Below are 20,092 nucleotides of genomic sequence, written 5' to 3' on the forward strand. Positions count from 1 at the left end.
TTCCGACAAATCTACTCCAGGGTTCTCAAAAGAACATAATCTACCTAGTAAGTAGATACACACATGGTGTTAACGCAAATCTCAAATAAACTACGATTTTGTTTTCTACAACAAGTAAAGAACTAACAGACATAGATTTACAGACATAGATTTACAGACATAGATGAAGTAAATCTCTTTTGAGTGATTGTGGTTCTGAGAAGAACCAAAGGGTTCGTTGTTTCGGACAGTATACTCTGTCCGTTGTCAGGAGACTGCTGGATTCCAACTGGGTCTGGGGGTTTTGTAAGGTAAAGTTCTTTAAACAAAAAATACAAAAGGAAAACCAAAGAAATCTCCATCCCCATCATATATAGATTTTGTGAAAAAAATTATATGCATTGATGGCCCAAAGAACAAGTCTGGGCCGTCCTACTTCACATATCTAATTCTAATTACTCAGACAATACTCTAATTGCCAATTCCAGCCACACTCAGGAATCAAAGACCGACCAATGTCAATTACCGTCAATTACCGATTCTTACTTAGCTCCAGGGCCTTCATGCCCTCTACTCATTCCTTGAATGTCTTCTCACCTAACCTCAACTTGTCTCCCTTCCCTGGTGGCATCCACACAGATGAAATTCCAGCTGAGTGTCTGCACTCTATTGCAGTTATTTCCTCCTCATGTTCGCCCGGCTGGTGTTTTACCAGCCTGTGTTTTTTGAGCCAGAACACTAAACCTACTCAACTCAGCTGCTCAACATAAGCATATTGGGCATTGTTTACAGCGATGGTTTTACAGAGAGGTACTTATCTGAAATATCTGGTTTCCAAAATTAACATTCGTATCCAGTGTTATCGCTGTACATTTTTTCAACATCTCTCAGTTATTAATATTTCTCTCAGTTATCTTTATTGTGTCTGTATATCGGGCCTGGAATTTCATCTTAGAGAGGGCAAGGCCATTTTCATTTTGTAAAGAGCACCTCCCTTGCAAAATCTTAAAGTCAAGGAGAAACTTTGAAGGGGCCCCAATGCTAAGACTGGGGACAGTGGAGGCCATGACCTCTGTGGGAAAAACATCCTTGTTGCACAAATTTTTGTGCTTTCAGATGCTCGAGAAAAGCTTCAAGCTTCAAGTCTTTCTCAGATTCAAAAATGTTAGTGAGGAATTACCTCTTTCTCTAAAACTACAATACTTCAGAGGGAGTCCTTTCTCACAATTGTTGAAGCATCAACAGCTCTCTGTTGCTCGTTACCAAGTAAGTTTGTATGCTAATTATCAAATGAGTAGGATTAATCTTAGGATTTAAGACGAGTTGAGTTATGTAACCATAGACGTTAGGATGAGTTGCTCGTCCTAAATTGAGATAGGATTAATCCAAGCGTGTCGTCTGCAGTGCCTTTAATAGATGAGGCATCCTTGACGTCATGCACAACGAGAGATATTTGGCTGAAATCAGGTCTTGTTTGCAACATGACCAGCCATGACTCAAAAGTATCACAACATCGCAAGGATCAGGTTTCACCTTGCAAAGATCAAGAAGTAGAGATCCTTTGTAAAGGATAGTATTATGAACTATAAATATCTTGGTCTATTGTCAATTGATATGCATATCAGCCTTCATAATCAGAGGGGGGGGGGATTATCGATAGCTAAAATGTCTGAAACTAGGATTCAAATATCAGGAGGTATGTTGAAATGATGTTTTTTCCCCGCATTTTGGTAATCCCTGAAGTTAGATATTTCAAGGAATTTCTAAGATTAGTCTCTTCGGAAGTAGATAAAAAGAACGGGATTTGTCTTTCTCTACTTTCTCTACTTTACTTAAAAAGGGGCCCATTTCGAACAATGTTTTATAACATCAGCAGCTCTCCACTGCTCTTTTGTTATGCTCATTAAAAAAAATTACCAAAGTATACCCTCCCTTTAAAGAGTAATTTTAATGCTTGTTTGTACTTTCTTGTCATCATCGAACAAGTTCAACCACTTGTTGATTTATGCATAAAAAGTGGGAACACTGCTTTTATGCCGTAGTCCATCCCTATGATATGACACCTCTTCAACATGATACGGTACAACAGCAGCGTTGAAAATATTCATTAAAACTGAGACCATAAACCATCTGCCTTGAACGCATCGCCAGTGGACGGGTATTCCGTAATCAATCCAATAAAGATAATGAATGGTCTGCTTGCGTCTCTCTCCCTCATTGAACATTCCAATCAGCGAAGACATCATGGCGTGATCTTAACTCAATGTCTCGGTAGTTGGAGGAAACGATTGAAGGTAAGGGAGGACAAAGACGGATCGAGACGAGACATCTTGAAGCACCTCTGCATTCATCAATCTCAGATGGACATCGTCCATTAAAGGGAAGTCATCATTTCCAAAGATTACATCCATCTAGTTTTCAAGATGTTTTCAAGAAAAATTTCTAATAAGGTGAGGTTTGGGGTGGCATTATGTGTAAATCTCTTTTGAGTAGTGTTGGTTCTGGAAAAGAACCAGTGGTTGACAACTCAACATTTCAATCAGTATGCTCTGCAGGAGGAATAACTTAAGCAAATTTGACTTACACAGGGGTACAATAAGATTAAATAATACTAAGCAGTGTTAAGGTATAAACCTTAACTCTTTTGTGTAATTTACTAGGATCTTTCCCAACTCTAACAAAAATCCAACTCATCACAGGCCTCAAAATAATTCATAATAGTTTTTTGGGTTTTTTTTTACCTCGTTGCAAGAAGCCCATGGACAAGAAATGCTTTGCCCCACTCCTCTCTCGTAAACGGGACGCTGTCGTACATCAAGATGTCCTTGTCCGTGATTGCAACAAAGACTGGTTTCCACGCTGAGCCACCGGTATCTGTATGGGTCTAATTGCAAAGTAAAATGTTAAAGATGAGTCTTTAAAAGTTTAAGGGTCTTGGAGGCGGGGGAGGGGGGGTGGATATTTTGGAGTAAATAGAAAAAATATACCCTCCCTTTGAAAATGATTCCTCAAAAAGGTTTTAAGGATCGGGAAGAGGGGGGGGGGGGGTTGAACAGCCTTCTCCCTTTCAAACAATGGACCACTAGACGAATTGTAATTTAAAAAACCTGAGGAAAGGTCAAAAAAGTCAAATGCCAACTGGCTAGTGCAGTGTTGAAAATCATTCTACATAATATGAAATATGGACTAATGTTTAAAGTTAGAGGAGCAGTCAAATGGCAAGCTAACTGGATCCGCTGGCAACTTACTGACAAAGTCAATGACAAACCAAGTGATAGAGGAGGTCATTATTTATTTATTTACATATATATATATATATTTTTTTTTGGCAAAGATTTTTTGCAAAGAACCTCTCCAAGGAAATATTCAGAAGCATTTGAGAATTTGTTTTCAAACGGGCAAGCTAGATAATGGCAACATACACTCTGTGGGCACAATTCTGTGCCAGGCCCAACTCAAACTGAGGACAAATTAATAGCATCATAGGCCTCAACTTTTGGGGCACAGATCCCCTCCAGACCCAACTCAGTATTTCGTTTTAGCAGTACCTGTTCACAGAGCCAACCCATGTGTTTAATCTCTCTACTCCCTGGCGTAGCTCTCAAGATGTCGTTGGCTTCGGAGATTGCTTGGATCGTCAGCAGCGAGACGTTGGCCTGCAACGCACTGAACCACTCACTCGCACTCGTCGCGTCTTTACACCTCAATATACATGAGCTCCTCCCATCCGGGGAGTGCAGCTCGATCGTCCGTTGTTCGGGATCGTTAACGGTCAAGTTCGATGTTACATAGCACAGTTTAAGCGGTATGGTGCGCATCTCGGTGAAGTTGTTACGGGTGGCGCGAGGGTTGGCTCCTGGCTCCTTGATGACATACGGTGAAGGCGTGTCCCATCCCACCTCTCCGATAACGGTGCTACGACGGAAGTAGGGTGTCACTTCACGCAGGTATTTCACTGAAAAGGAGAGAGAATAGTAGGCATTTAATTATACATGTGCTGTACAATGAAATTGCATTTTTCAATCTTAAAGGCAAAGTACCTGTATACCTTCTTTAACCATTTAATTGTTTTTATCCTATATTTATATAGATGTATAGGCTACAACAAATTAAAGACACTGGACACTATTGGTAATTGCAAAGACCAGTCTTCTCACTTGGTGTACATATCTCAACATAAACATTATGCACAAAATAACAAACCTGTGAAAATTTGAGCTCGGAGTTGCGAAATAACTACGGAAGAAAAAAACACCCTTGTCACACAAAGTTGTGTGCTTTCAGATGCTTGATTTCGAGACCTCAAATTCTAAATCTGAGGTCGCGAAATCAAATTTGTGGACATTTACTTCTTTCTCGAAAACTACGTCACTTCAGAGGTAGCCGTTTCTCACAATGTTTTATATTATCAACCTCTCCCCATTACTCGTTACCAAGTGAGGTTTTATGCAAATAATTATTTTGAGTAATTACCAATAGTGTCCACTGCCTTTAACCTGTGAAAAGTTAAATTTCAAAAAGTTGTAGCGTTCTTTAGATAGCAAATCGGGAGCGGTGTTGTTCACACACTCAGGAAGCGTAATCCATAATTGGAAATATACACAATTTTTGAGAAAAGTATCCAATGACAGTATTGTTTCTCAGATTCAAATTTTGGGGAATAAAAATTGATTTATTTTTTGCCCCAAAACCACATTACTTTGAAGTGAAATGATTCTCAAAATATTTTATATAAACAATCAAAAAGCCGAGCAGATGTACTTCTAACCAAGTAAAGTTTCATTGCCACGAGTTTAAAGCCATTGGACCCGTTCGGAACAGAAAAAAAAATTAAAAGTTCACAGATTTACAAATAACTTACAAGGTTTACAGAAGGTAATGGTGAAAGACTTTTCTTGAAATATTATTCCACGAAATGCTTTACTTTTTGAGAAAACATTAAAACAATATGAATTCTTGATATATCGAGAATTACGGATTTATTATAAACACATGTCATGACACGGCGAAACAGGCGGAAACAAGGGTGGGTTTTCCCGTTATTTTCTCCCGACTCCGATGACCAATTGAGCCTAAATTTTCACAGGTTTGTTACTTAATATATAAGTTGTGATACACGAAGTGTGGGCCTTTGGACAATACTGTTTACCAAAAGTGTCCAATGGCTTTAAAGAGTTATTAACAACAGTACAGAAACATTTGAACACATGTAGATATAAACCAATGCTGTTGGTCTCATGTTTCTTAACTTCTGAATTTGAGACTTTTGGACGGTTCTTTTTCACAGTTCTCGCCAGTAGTGCCCTAGCTCAGACCTACATGCGCAATACTGAGCATGTGCGCACACAAAAGGAACCTTATGTCCGCTGCCGCCAAAGTCTGACCTCCTCCTCCTCCCCCCACCCCTCCACCCTCCATCCTACTCAAACAAATGCATCTTATTTTGACTTAACAATCTCTGATGGCATCTTCAGCAACCTTGTTGTTTTCATCTTGCCGGTTGGTCTCATCTGTCCTCAGGGAGGCAGATTGAAGATATGGCCGAACGAGAAGCCATGATCACAGTAATTTAATGATGGGACACACTCGCATTCACACTAGTCCAGTGTACGGGGACCCCGTTTATTCTGTTGACCAGTTCTCACAAGCCTGCCTACAATTCTTCTAATTTGACAAATACAGGGTTGATTACAATATCAATCAGTGAGTTTTCTATTCCTTATACTTGTATATTGACTGGAGGACTATGACCGCGCATTATTTCTGGTGCTTATATTGACTGGATGAGTACAACTGGGCAATATTTTTACTGGAGGTATACAACCAGGCAGTACATTATATTGATCAGTTTACTACAACTGGGCATTACATGTATTATTCAGGATGGTAATATTGACTGATGCTTATATCGACCATCGACTAGATTTCTACAACTGGGCAATATATTGACCGGAGGAATACACCCAGGCAATAAATTGACTGGATGACAAAGACAAGGCAATAGTCTCTGCTGCTTACTGTATCTTGACTGGATATCTACACTTGTTCAACTGTAGGCACTATAGTCAAGCTGCTTATATTGACTGGTCATACAGTTATGACCATAACTGGGCTAAATAAACATTGACGTGCTGAGTACAACTGGGCCATATACCCATATATCCCTGTTGCTTATATTATTGACCACAACTGGGCGATAAACCTCTGATGATGCCTACATATATCAGGCGTGATATTTGGTCCTTGCGAGAGAAATGGGGAAAATTTAATGGAGTAAAAGGGTTGACCTACATGAACATGTTTGCATGGTGTAAGCTTTAGAAGACTTTTCAGCCAATTTAAACACCTGCTTGAATGAAAATGTCAAGTCGTGAACTTTGCTGAATTCCAGTTAAAATGTTTTCGATGAATAAGGAAATCGAGTCATATGATTATAAATAGGTTTCAATTGTGTAATAAAAACAATCATTTTGTATGCCCTTGTCCAGAGCTTTTCTGCGAGATTTGCGAAAAGCCCCGTTACGTAATCACTCTCAAAACGTCATAAGTAGATAAAGCCGCTTTGTTGCAGCGTGGATGTATAACAAAGCAAACTCCCACAAATGACGTCAGCGGCATTGTCCTTTGACGCCCACTCTCAACGGCACAAGTGTTTTTAGTTTTTCAAAAAACCTTTAGGTAGGGGCCTGATTTTTTACTCGATAATTACGAAAAGTTCAGAAGTGTACACATATCAAAATTACATTAAAATGGTGAACAAGTGCATTATAAACAAGTAAAAATACCATTTCTGTTGAAAACATTCCGCTCAGGTAGCTGTTTAATCACAATCTTTCTTATTTTTCCAAGGGCTAAAAAATAAAAAATAAATTTAGTTGGATGAATATTATGCCTGACGGACGATTTAAGCCAGGATTTTGTAAAGTTGTCGCAAATGTAAAAACTAGGGGTCCAAATTGTTCACATACAACACAATTTATTATGTAAATGACAGATAAAACATGGTGTCCAAATTTAAAACAGCGTCCAAAAGACGGCCAAAAACCCTTCTGGCTATCACTATGCAGGCTGACACTATGTAAACCTTCGGTAAAAAAACGATGAGAACAAAACAAATTTCTTATATGAAAGCTATTCACATAAGAGCTGAAGTCTTATTAAAATACTCTCCTGATGTTTATCAGAAAAGCGTCGATTCAAATTAGAGCTTGAATAATAAATCAACACAACGCGCCTCTTTAAAGTTCAAGCAGCAAGCTTTGCCTGCAAAACCAATCTCCAATTAAACAAACATACATTTAACATGCATGAGTGTGATACTTAAGCATTTATTGACCTAAAACTAAGGTCTGCTTCGTCGTTATTTTCACAGATCCGAATTACCGAACACTGACGACACAAGATTAGAATTTATGTCTTCCTCTCCCGCGAAGCTCCCTTGGAAGATGAAGGAGCTCATTATTGAAGGGACGATTCGAGGTGTGTTGAGATTCTCAGGATGGGAATCGATGCGAGTTCATGCTTGATTTCTCACTACCTGACTCATCATTCTATCTGCTCTGACCATCACTGATTGTTCTCAATGCCATTCGTTGCATACTGTCATCAGTGATCTGACGTTTTGTGCCGACTCAAGTACATCACGTACATGTACATGCTCTGTGGATATTTCATTTTTGTTATGGTATATAGTTAAAGGGAGATGAACCTTTGGTAATTACTGCAAAATTTAATGACTATAAAAACTTGTTCTCAATGCCATCCGATGCACTGTCATCGGTGATGTGATGTTTTGTGCACTAACGAATCAAGTATATCGGAACATGCATGCTACATGACTGTGTGGACATTCCATTTTTGTTTGGTATAATTAAGAGGGTATACCTTTGGTAGTAACTCGTAAAAATTATGACAATGAAAACTAACTTGGTAACAAGCACTGGAGAGCTGTTGATATTATACAAAATCTTGTTAGAAAGCCCCCCTTTGAAGTAATGTAGTTTTAAGAGGAGGACACTATGCAAACTTTCCTTGTACAACACGTCAAAACCGTTTGACAGAATATTAAACCATAGCAAAGATACCCCCATCATCAATACAAAATACACTGCTCGCTAACCCTTGTTGATGTAGTTTACTTTATGCAAACTTCCCTCAAAAGTTTTACAACATATCAAACCGTTTGACAGAATATAAACCCACGGTCATGATAGTAGATAAACCCCATCATCAATATGATAAAATACACCACTCTCGAACTGTTGTTGATGTATTCTAAACAGTTCAAGGGGACATTTATGCAAAATTTCCGTCAAAAGTTTTACAACATGCCAAAACCGTTTGACAGAATAAACCGTAGTCATGGAGAAACCCCATCATCAGTATGATAAAATACACTCCTCGCTAACCCTTGTTGATGTTGTTCTAAACACCCAGCATTGTTCAGATGGCCTAAGAGGCCCCAGCTGCATTACCTATCACTCATCGTCTTACTGATGGACAAGCTTTTATTTTCTCATTTTCTGCCTCGTTTCCCGCAGCAAAACGTTTTTACGCCATTTAGAAATGAAGTCCTTAAGGTGCAACAGAATGGACGCAAGGGTGTCCTCTGATGGATTTAATTTCAACTTCCTTGAATTATGCCTTTTTTTACAATTTTAAAACTGGTTTGTACTTCCTGCAAATGCGAATGCAATGCAAACTTGGACATTAATTTGACATCACAACTCTGTTTTCGCTTCGATATTCGCAGGAGAATTGAGCACAATTCAACTGCTACAAAAAATAAATTATTTGTTGCGAATTTGTGACATTCGTATCGCATTCGCATGTACAGGAAGTATAAAAAAATTGGCTTTACTGGAAAATATTTAGGACTAAAAACAATAGTGAAAGCTGGCGAAATTGTTACTATTTTGCTTTTTTGTTTTGGAACAAAAATCATTAGGCCCTATACACCTCCAAACAAATTTGATTGATATATTCTTCAGCAAGCTTTTAGCCAGAATTTGGTCAAAAGGGTGTCCAAATTTGCTGGAAACTTAAAAACTGGGTGTCCAAATTGTTCACTTACAATACATTTACATATAAATGACAGATAAAAAGAGGGTGTCAACATTTGTAAAAGGGTGTCCAAAATACACCCAAACACCCCTCTGACTATCGCAATATGTTCCTGAAATACACCTTTAACAATGTTTCTTAACGCTGAGAGAAAAAAAAACGGTCTCACACTTTCAAATAACGAACATGTGAGTGTTAGAAAGCGTCGGAGCAGATAAGCATATTACAAGTGTGTCCGATGGGACCGCATCAACTGTACAAGAGCCCATTACTGAGTCAGTCCAGGTGTTCTTCTAGGAGCCTGGTATATCATCAAAACACTGTATGATCATTTTCAAATCTCTCCGTCATGGTTGTGATTTGGAAATTGTTTAGCAGGGTCTGTGTCTTCTAGTAGTCTAGAAAAGGAGGATGAGGCGCCCTGGACCTCCTGGGTGTTACACTCTAGAGAAAAAATAGGTGGTCGGATTCACATCTCGGCATGGTCTACATGTAGAAGATGAAGCCCCAGTGACCCTCATTGATTTATATGAAAAAATATGCACAGCCAGCCGTGAGTTTTCCCTTCAGCCCTGTTCGCATTGGGAAGATAATTCCTGGGGAATTCCTGGGGAATTCCTGGGGAATTTTAATATCACCGGTGACCCATATTTGTTGCGCAATAGCTGGAGATTTTGACACAACCTTTTTGGCGCTTTCTGGAAGTCTAGCAAGACTTCTTCAAATAAATAAATAAAACACTGCTTCTTGAATTTCAAAATGTACATTTGTACAATTCTTTATCTATAAATTCTGATGACCTTCAAAAGTCATTGACAGGGCTGGAGTTAAATCTTTGTGAAGGGGAAGGTACAGCAATTTTCATTTTGCAAAGGGCCCGTCCATTGAAAAATCTTGAAGTCCAAGGGCACCAAGGGCCAAGTCTGGGGCAACAGAGGCCGAGCCTCCGTGCCTACATGTAATTCCAGGTCACCATTGACGTATTACTCAATCCAACACTCCAGTCCTCTACTTAAGTTAATCAAGTTGTCCTGAATGAACTCATCATGTCAAACACTTTCTCATTACGAAATCTTGCGCAGCTTTAATAAACACTTACATTTACATAGTTGCCAGTTTGCATATTAGGTACTGTTGTATTTAGACCCTGCCTCTGTGTTGACACGCTTTTTTAACGTGCATAAAATTGGAACAAAACAAATTTGCAAGTTGTGTGTTCTTGTTAGTAAAAGAGAGCAACAAAAACTTGTACAAATGAACTCTTTCTCTCTTGAAATGCTGTCAAAATGAATATTAACAATGAAGAGTGCTATTTCCATAGTTGCCTTTGTCTTTATTACAATAAATGTGATTATAATAAACAAAAAATTCAATACAAATTTGACTAAAAATCACTTGAGGTACAAGACAAAATGAAAAACTGTAAACTGCATTTACAAGACCTGAAGAAATTTTAAAACTACGCTAAAGAAACGAGCAAATTATAAACAGATAAACATAAATGAAGATGAAAACAAACAAGGAGGAAAAACCATGTACTAAAAGTGTTTGAACTCCTATTGCTGCTTTGTCCCGTGACATTCTTCTCAACGTTTATTTTGCAAAACCCTACATCCTTCTCAGTGACCGAACTGATTTTAATCCCACTCTTTCCAGAGACATGATCTGAAGTCTCTGTTCTGAACCCCTTGCCTCATTCCATTGCCCAATAGACAGTTCACCTTGCCTGAAGTTACCCACCTTGCCTGAGGTTACCCACCTTGCCTGAGGTTACCCACCTTGCCTAAGGTTACCCTGACTGCTAACCCAGCAGTCCCAGTACATTGATTGTTTCCCAGCTCAGGTAGGGGGCTTCTGGTCCTCCAAGGGCACTAGGTTTAAAGGGATCCTTCAATCAAAGAAACCTTCCTCCGTGGTGAAATGATGACAAAAGCTTCTTCAAAGATGAAATACAGCAAAGACAACTTGTGTACTTTTTCAAACACAATGGAGAGTCTACATCATGAGGTGATGTTTCAATATTTTGAAATCAGAACATTACCCTCTTTAGTTCTAGTAAACCTGGTGAGAGAAACACAACCAGATCCAAAACAAATTCCTTTATAACAGTCTCTCGAATGAAAACGCCCAAAATGTCAAACTTTAAACCTCTAGGCTTTTACAGAAACAAACAAACAAACAAACAAACAAACAAACAAACAAACAAACAAACAAACAAACAAACAAACAAACAAACAAACAAACAAACAAACAAACAAATAAATCACAGATTCTCTTTGCAATAACAACATTACTATATCTTTAAATGTAATACTGTATATTGAGTGCAGGTGGCGATTGAAATCCCTCTACTTTGCAGGATCACAAATCAGACTCCTAATCTCTCCAAAGCAAAGCAAAGATGCCTTTCTTTCAGACTTGAGGAAACCTTATAAATGTCTCATAGTGCAGTGACCTCCAGTTACTTAAGACCTCACATTGCGAAGGAAGAAAAATGGTTCTTCACTTTTTTGTGTGCCAGAAGAGTTTGGTTTCAGGTCAGTTTATTTCCACTCAATCAGTTTGCTTACACAATGATAAACATTATGGTACTTTATGAATAACGTAATGATTAAGTGGTGGAAGTCCCCTAAAAGCAAGCGCAGAAGGAGTAGAAAAGTTATTACAGAGAAAATATCTTGAAAGAAGTAGCCCCTTGTGTAACCAGATTCTGAGATTGTGTAACCAGATTCTGAGCACAAGTTACAATTGTACTTAATCAAGTGGTAGGGTTTTGACATAAGATGACCTGAAACCCTTTCCAGACGACAGCCATTTAGCAAGGCTCCCTTGCTTATTTTTTAGCATGGTTGCTAATTTAGACAATGCACCTCGTGTGAAAGGAAAACAATATTCATCCTGTCCATATAAAGAACAGCAAATTTGATATTTCACTAGGAATCTTGAGGAGTCAACCTTTCACACAAAGTGCAATTGTGAAGTTTCACAACCATGCTCAAACTTTGCAAGGGACCCCTACTTAAATGATGTTGTGTGAAATGGGTTTTAAAGTGAGTTTTCAGCAAAACAATCCAGGGTCCTTAAGCATGACACAGACCTGTCCATTTTTCCCCTCAGCCCCTCTTCTTCTAGCTGTCTTCACAAGACGACTGTTCCATATTCACTACTCCCTCCTCACACTGAAGGGGACACAAAGTCTAGCACTGCAGGCCAAGTTGTGTTCTACACCCACAGCGTCAAGCCATCTTCCACGCTTTCAATGAATGCATAGTCGAGATGCTTGGCACAACGGCCGCTCATTGGAAATGCGAACAAAATACTGGAATGACCCAACATTATGACGGGATTGAAGAAGTACGTGTACAAATGCATGATGAGGACTGCTTTATTCCTCCATGCTTGTACACACCATGTACATGTACTGCATTTGCAAATGTACAAACATTTATGTGTGGACTGTGGAGTTCAAGAACAATGATATGATGGGTTTTTTTTATGCGGGAATTAAACCAAAATCCTTTCTCATTTATATTCCTCAAAACAAACTAAATAACTCTTTTTATTGCTGAAAGAAACTCACCTTAAATTTCTATGAATAATTCCTATTACAGATAAGACTTTTATAAATATGTATTATTCCCACACGGTAATAGGCAGATGGATTTAAAGAAAAAACAAATTAAATTGAGTTTAAACACAATCTGTTTGCGATGATTTATGTCTTCCTTCGACAGAACTATTACAAGCTCTGAGAAAACAGTGTCTTGTAAACAGGTCAACAGAGAAAACCAACCGATTCAAGGTTTCATCGAGGAAAGCAAAATTTGACTTTTAAAATGGTTCACAATTTCTTAAAAGGTCACCTGTTATCTAAAAGGTAATGGAGTAAAAGTTAATCAGTTTTGAAATGGTCTGAATTAGAGGAAAATCCAATTAGAAAATGAATAAATTCAATTGGATTGAGATGACATGAACTACCCTGAACTGAACTTGGTCAATTTAAAATCGATTGAAAGGGAAGAAATCTGTTTGGTGATCACTCTTAAAATTAATGGCAACAACAACTTTTGGTAAGAAGCCTACAGCAGCTTTCGCAAAATACATTATAAAGCACTTTGAGAATCAGTTCACTTCAGAGTAATAATAATAATAATAATAATAATAATAATAAACATTTCTATGGAGCTCTACAATGAACACAGCGCCTCACAAGAAAACCAAAATAACATAAGTAGAAAGCAAAACAAAAGAAAATTACAGGAGGCTCTCAGTGGGGAAACAAAAACGTTTTGAGGTTATGTATGTATAAAAGGTATTTTATAAAAAGTTTTTATGCCCCAAAATTTGAATCTGAGTAGCGTTCCTGTGTCAGTAAGTTTATTCAGATTGTGTATTCCTATAAGGGATTATTCTTTCTTTCAGGATATATTTGTTATTTCCAGTGATATCTCAAAAACATGATCGTCTTTTGAAATTAAATTTTCACAGGTTAATTTGATGTTAATTTGATTGCATAGGCCTACAATGTACATGTAAAGAATTAAAACAATCAAACGGTTCAAAAGAATTAAACGTATACTTTGCCTTTGAAACTGTTGAAATGGTATACAAATAGCTCATGATCAGTATGGGGTAAAATTATAAATTTATTAGAACTCGTTAGCTTCCATTCCAAGAGTATAATTAGTACGGTATGACAAATGGTATGCAAATGAGCTCAGAGAATGACTCATAAAAATGATATACTCTTCGTTTTAGTTAACGATACCATAACGGTATCTTATCAGTCAAGTGGGTTACTGAAAGGGCAACTGCATTAACCATTACACTTTTTCTAGTTGTATAATCATAATTAAATTCCTTTTTTGTTTCTTAAGTACTGTATCCGAGTAGTGTATTCAATTAATAGTGGTCCGCTGGCCGAAATGGCATTTAAAAATCTATGTGGCCTAGCTGCCTAAAAGCATCCCTATTTACGCTATGCTATTTATGAAGTATGGACAAGTGAAAAAGCTGGCCAACAAACAAACTGACAAGCTTCCTGGTCATCACTATCACTACTGAATAAATTTCTTTTGGGTTGAACACAGAAAAAGTATAATGTACCTGAAATGGGACTTGTACCTGAAATGGGACTTGAACCGGTGATTTCCAATTGAGCTATCTCGCCCTACATGTGTCGGCGATCTCCCTATTTTGTCGATATCTTTAATCGGGGATGCCAGTCAAAAGGCATAAAACTGTGGTTTATTACTTGATACAAAAAACAACACTTTTTGGATAAGGTAGATTTGATTTGCTGAAATGTTAAGATGAAAACTCACTTTATATTTATGCAAATTTTCATGCTATTTTATACTTAAAAGTGTGCAATGGCTATTTGACACAGCAATATTCATAATTGACTTTTTTGAAAGCGCTTGCCCTCCTGTCCTTTAAAGCTGAGTGCCAAGAGCCTGCTGTGTGGATGATCTGCACTATCAGGAATTCATCCTTCAGCGACATTGTACTGTCTTCTTTTGACACAACTATTCTTGATATTCATATTATTAGAATAGATAGTGAGGTATTCCATTCATTTTTCCTTTCCACATCCGCGGCCGGGCGCGAGCTCAAAATTAATGTCTCAGTGTGTGTCCCTGATGACACAGCATGGATGGACATTCCATCATAAAATCACCATCACACTGACGAAAACCATCAAGGATTTCTCAGTAACCTTCCCTTTTTATTATCGTCCTTCTTTTTTTTAATGAAAAAATTCCACCACTGAAACTCACAGGAAACCAATTCTGAAGATCTATCAATTGTCTATAAAACAACAATTATTTGTAAACACAAAGATCAGTAGGGATAGATTGCCCATTATCCAACAATCTCAGGAATATTTTGTTTGACTATATTATCAATCAATGAATTTGAATTCCTTGGCAAGGAAGATAGATGTAAGTTTTTGATGGATCATCTTGATGAAGCTATTGTTAATTCTGTTGCTTAATATTTATTTTTTTCCCCATGTGGTTACGTTCCAGTTTCAGAATAAAAATAGAACACAATACAATACAATACAGTTGAACAAAATGGTAAATTAATATTCACAAATTGTAGAGCAACACTATACTGTACTTTGTATGGTGTATATTTCCTTATGATACTGCTTTTAGAATTAATTAAAACATGCATTCACACATACTCCTAAACCCCTTTTGCCATGAAATTCCCTTGACCCCCGTGTTGCGGTGTACTTGTTCTCAGATAGCACGTTTAGTTCCAAGTAATTGCAGTGGACAGTTTTTCATTAACCTGTTTATGCAATCCTGTCATGACAGATCAGGTACAAGAACCTCTGACGAATAGATACACATGTTTTAATCTGACCATGATGTACTTGACACGGACAAAATGAAAGAATTCCGCAGAATTGTTTTTTCTCCTTAATTCCACATTCCTCTCTTGCTCTGCTTTTTTATACATTTTTGATTCTTGACACTTCTGATTTGATGAGGTCTTCAAGATTGTGTTCCAATCTCGACAATCAATCCAATTTCAAGTCCACACTTCCACGGAATTCTACTTATGGTCTTCAGTCACGTCACACACCCTCTGCCCCCTCCCCTTCGGTTATTACCACGGTGACAAATCCAGCACTAATGCATAGGGCCTACATGAGTCTTGTGTATTGCGTTACCACCATTAAAGGTCTCATACACCTTAGGTGGACTGTCACAAGATGCATACATATTTTATAAAAATCCACCTACATTATTGTTACACACTGTGTAGGCTGTAAACACAAATCTGCATAAACCAATTGATCCTAGGCTTTGGAAGCTGATGGCTTCAGCTTTCTCAGACCATCTCAGACCATGGCCAGACTGACAGACAATTAATCATAGCATACAGGGTTCTCACATGCCACAAGCTAGCATACTGGCATGATTTGCGTGCCAATACATTTTTATTTGTTATATAATTTTATTTTTATTTTTACAAAACAGATGAAGAGAAAACCATGATATAGAATGCTTCAGATTGCACAGTAGGACTTCTTATTCTTGTAACAAAGAGAACTAGAAAACATTCTGAAGACCTCATTTCAATTCAGCGTGCTTCGGCCGAGCAGCATTTTTTTGAGACAAAATATTGCTTACCAGAATAAGGTTAGCAGCCCAAATACTATGTCACATGTACTATCTATAACTGGTATCCTGCTTATTTTTGCTAAGCAGATACTGGTTAAACAGTATTTTCTGCTAAACGCAGCTCTATGAAATTGGGGCGATATGTCACAACTCCCCTCAAAAACATTCCCATTCCGAACAAATGGACTCTATAGCATCCTCATGGCAGTGCCCTCTTCAAGTGGAAAGATTTGAAGATGACAAACAACTTCTCAAACGAATATTTCAAGTACATATAATGGTGATGTACTAGGGCCTTTAAAGCCTACACACCACTACACTAATGCCCTACGGTGACCTGCTGCCTGCTTGTACCCTTGGAATGCGTTTTAGAACAGTCATATGTGAAACTAAATCTATGATACATGGTATGTATGCATGAGATGTTTTAATGAGAACTGCGCCACATGTTCAGCTTGGGAAATGCAAACGCAATATTACATTTGTGATCATCAGGCCATAGATAATACACTCACAAAAATGATACCCCCTTGTTTTTCTAATGAAGCTATGGGTATGTGTTTGTATTGTCGATTATTTTACTTTGATTCAATTTTTGGTGTGACTACTGTTTTGCATGATATGATCATGTTGTTGTTGTTGTTATTGTTTTCAAATGTAATAAAGTATTTAATTTAATGATATTCATTAAAAACATATAATTTTGTTTGAGTTAAGACTAATTTGAATATATTTGAAGAAGAAAATTTAATGTCTTTAAAAAACATTTCAGTTATAAGTTGCACTTCAAAATCGTTAAATAATATATTTTTTTTTTAAGCCAATTTACATAATAAATAATACATTAATTATTGTAAAATAATTCTAGATTAAAAAAAAAAAAAAATCTAAAAATTAGTTATTTTTATTTGTTTGTTATTAATGTTATCACCAACCAACAGTGGTAAACAGCTATAAACAAAAACGAGAATACAAAATAATTACATTTACAGTTTACAAACAGATAAAATGAAAAATAAAACAAAAAACAATAATAACAAAAAAATGCATCACAGCAAAAAAATAACACCCTAATTTCACAACAACAAAACATTACATTCTTTTTATATTCTCACAGATCAAAACTGTCGGCAAAAACAATCACAAATTCCTAAACCCTTCAGTAAAAAAAACAGTTTTGGAACTGTTTTGAAGTGTTTATTTACTGCAATTTAGCTCAACCAACAGCCAAATAAATATACAAATAGCCATCAATCTTGAGCTGTCTCCGTTGCCTCTAGGCAACATGACAGAATCCAGTCCTATCTACCTTCAGTAACCTCTCCATGAAAAGCGTCTGTTAACGCCACTTCAGGCCTGCTCCAATCTCATCGCTGCACTATTATTAGAGCCACTCTCTCTCAATCTCATGATTGTGGAATCCAATTCTAGAAATAAGTAATGAACTGAAGAATGGTTATGAGTTTGTATTAAATATTATTATGATTTGGAACTCTACAGCCGTTCCGCAGTGAATGAATTCCCTTTAGTAGTAAAAACGTTTCATAAAATGTTTCATAAAATGTACAAATATAATGTACTCAACCGGGGGGGGGTAACAGCATATAGATCAACTGAGGCATTAGAGCATTGCTCCAGGACACAAGTCATGCTAACATTTGAGGACAAAATAAATCAGGGCAAAAAATTAATCAAATTCAGATATGACAAGCCACTCTAACTCCACTCTAACTCATTATAAAACTTTAAAATTGTATAATGAAACCTACAAAAATGTATTGCAAGTTTTATGCTCCAGAAGATATGGAATGAATTGCTGCATAGCATTGTTTACCCTTTTCATTAAAACTTTTTATTAAATTTTGTTTTCAACGAACTTTGACAGTCAGGGCTAAAATTTTACACCAGAAAGACAGGCAAGAGCCCAGTGATTTTAGTGCCAGGCCAGTCAGTAGTCTCTTTTGTTTTTCAATTCAATATATTTTTGTATGATGTTCAAATATTGACTTTGACAATTTTTTTATTTTCTTTTTTTTCACAGAGCTCAGGAATATGTATCAGTGCTTCATACACATTGGTGTAAGGGTAAAAGACAATTGGAAAACAAAAAATAACTGCACTAGTGTAAGTTAGGCCGAGTAAAAAAAACAAACATGTTTCACGTCCGGGTTTTTCAAAACAAGGAGGAAGAAGGGCTTTTTATTTTTTTATTTCAAGATGGCCACCATTCTTTGTTAAATGTCAAATATCCATTGTTTTTTCTACTGCTGAAATACACAAAACATAAATGAAACAATTTAGTCGAGGCATTCAGACAAGACATTCAGATTGTTTTTGCTGAGATCATTTAAAATAACCCTATTTAAAAAAAAAAAAAAAAATGTGCACAAAAAAATAAAATAAAGAATAAAATAAACAAGGAGGCGGCCTGTAAAAAGGAAGCGGGCGGGGACACTAAACATGTTTCTTTTTTTACTTGGCCTTACTAAAAATCTTCAAATTTTCACCTGAAACTTACTTATTAACTGCAGTTTAGCTACATCTTATGAGGTTTACGATGTGGCAGTTTGACATTTTGGTCCGACGAAGCTAATGTGCCAAGGGATCATACACAAAGCTTATCTACTGGAAGGGAATTTGTTCATGCTGGCTAACCCAATGATTGAACCAAGCACCATGAAAACCAGGGCCCAATTTCATTGCCCTGCTTACCGTAAGCAAAGAATTGGCACTTGCGGAAGCAGGGCTTACGTCAAGCGTATTTCATGAGTTAGCAGGGAATTTTGGCTTGTGCGTACTGAACATTACTAGGCATTCTTCGCTTACACAGTACACAGCTACAGCTAGCACAGAAAATCTGCGCTTGCCCAGCAAGCAGAGAATCTTGATCGTAAGCAAAGAATTCGGCGGTAAGCAGAGCCATGAAATTGGCCCCTTGTTATTCCACTGAATGCAACCATCATAAGCAAGGATACCAGCCGTAAAGTATGACATTTAAAACATACATTGAGATCAGAAAGTCATCCTAGAGGTCGCTTGACACTTGCAAAGAATCATTTCCAAAAGTGACCTTTGAAAATTGGGATTATGAATTTTAAGATGGCGTAACTGATGCAATATTCATTGTGCGCATGAATGCTTAATTATAAAGCATATGACGCAGTTGTTGTGGGTGCCATGGGTTATTTTGAGACCTGCTAGTGAGTATGAAACTAGAACATAATTTGAATGTTGGCAGGATGCCAACTGTGAATATGCTTTACAAGTTGAACCATTTCCTCATCACACAGAAAATCCAATGCAAAGGAGAAGTATGACATGAACGTAAATAGAGCTAATTTCCGGACTATTATAATTGCCATCTTCCCACAGGAAATTTGTTGTAAAATAAAATCATATCTGCAATGTTCAAACTTCCACTGCAGAAGTCAAGACGACCCATAAGCGTGGCCATGTGACCTTTCACCTATATCATTGACCTAATGACCCCTCCCCATACACTGAGGACTTTACAATCTTTGTATTACAATCTTTGTATTACAATCTTTGTATTACAATCTTTGTATTACAATCTTTGTATTACAATCTTTGTATTACAATCTTTATATTACAATCTTTGTATTACAATCTTGAATCATGTGAACAGTACACAACAAGCAAAGATACAATTGTTTACTTGGTCAACAAAGTTCCTCTTTTTAACTTAGTAAACACACAATGTATGGCAAAGACTTTATGGATTTAAAGGGATACCTTTGGCTATTATTCCGAAAGTTAATGACCAACGACCATAAAAGCGTGCTAGGTTTGATATCTCAGAAACGATACCACCTTTTTAAATGAAATTTGACAGGTTAGTTTTATCCGAACAGTTTCAAAAAACAAACATAATATTTATTATTTAATAT

General features: G+C 37.1%; 1 protein-coding gene across 1 annotated transcript in view; it reads right to left on the reverse strand.

Annotated features, from left to right (window-relative positions):
- The window catches only part of LOC117288780 (beta-1-syntrophin-like), a 29,416-nt gene that overhangs the window by 5,580 nt on the left and 3,744 nt on the right, over positions 1-20,092 (reverse strand). Inside the window, exons 2-3 of the mRNA XM_033769617.1 lie at positions 3,528-3,934; positions 2,721-2,863 (exon numbers count right to left, since the gene is read on the reverse strand). Of these exons, the coding sequence (XP_033625508.1) occupies positions 2,721-2,863; positions 3,528-3,934 (550 nt within the window). The remainder of the gene's footprint in view (positions 1-2,720; positions 2,864-3,527; positions 3,935-20,092) is intronic.

Source organism: Asterias rubens, chromosome 4 (assembly GCF_902459465.1).
Source record: "Asterias rubens chromosome 4, eAstRub1.3, whole genome shotgun sequence".
Lineage (NCBI taxonomy): Eukaryota > Metazoa > Echinodermata > Asteroidea > Forcipulatida > Asteriidae > Asterias > Asterias rubens.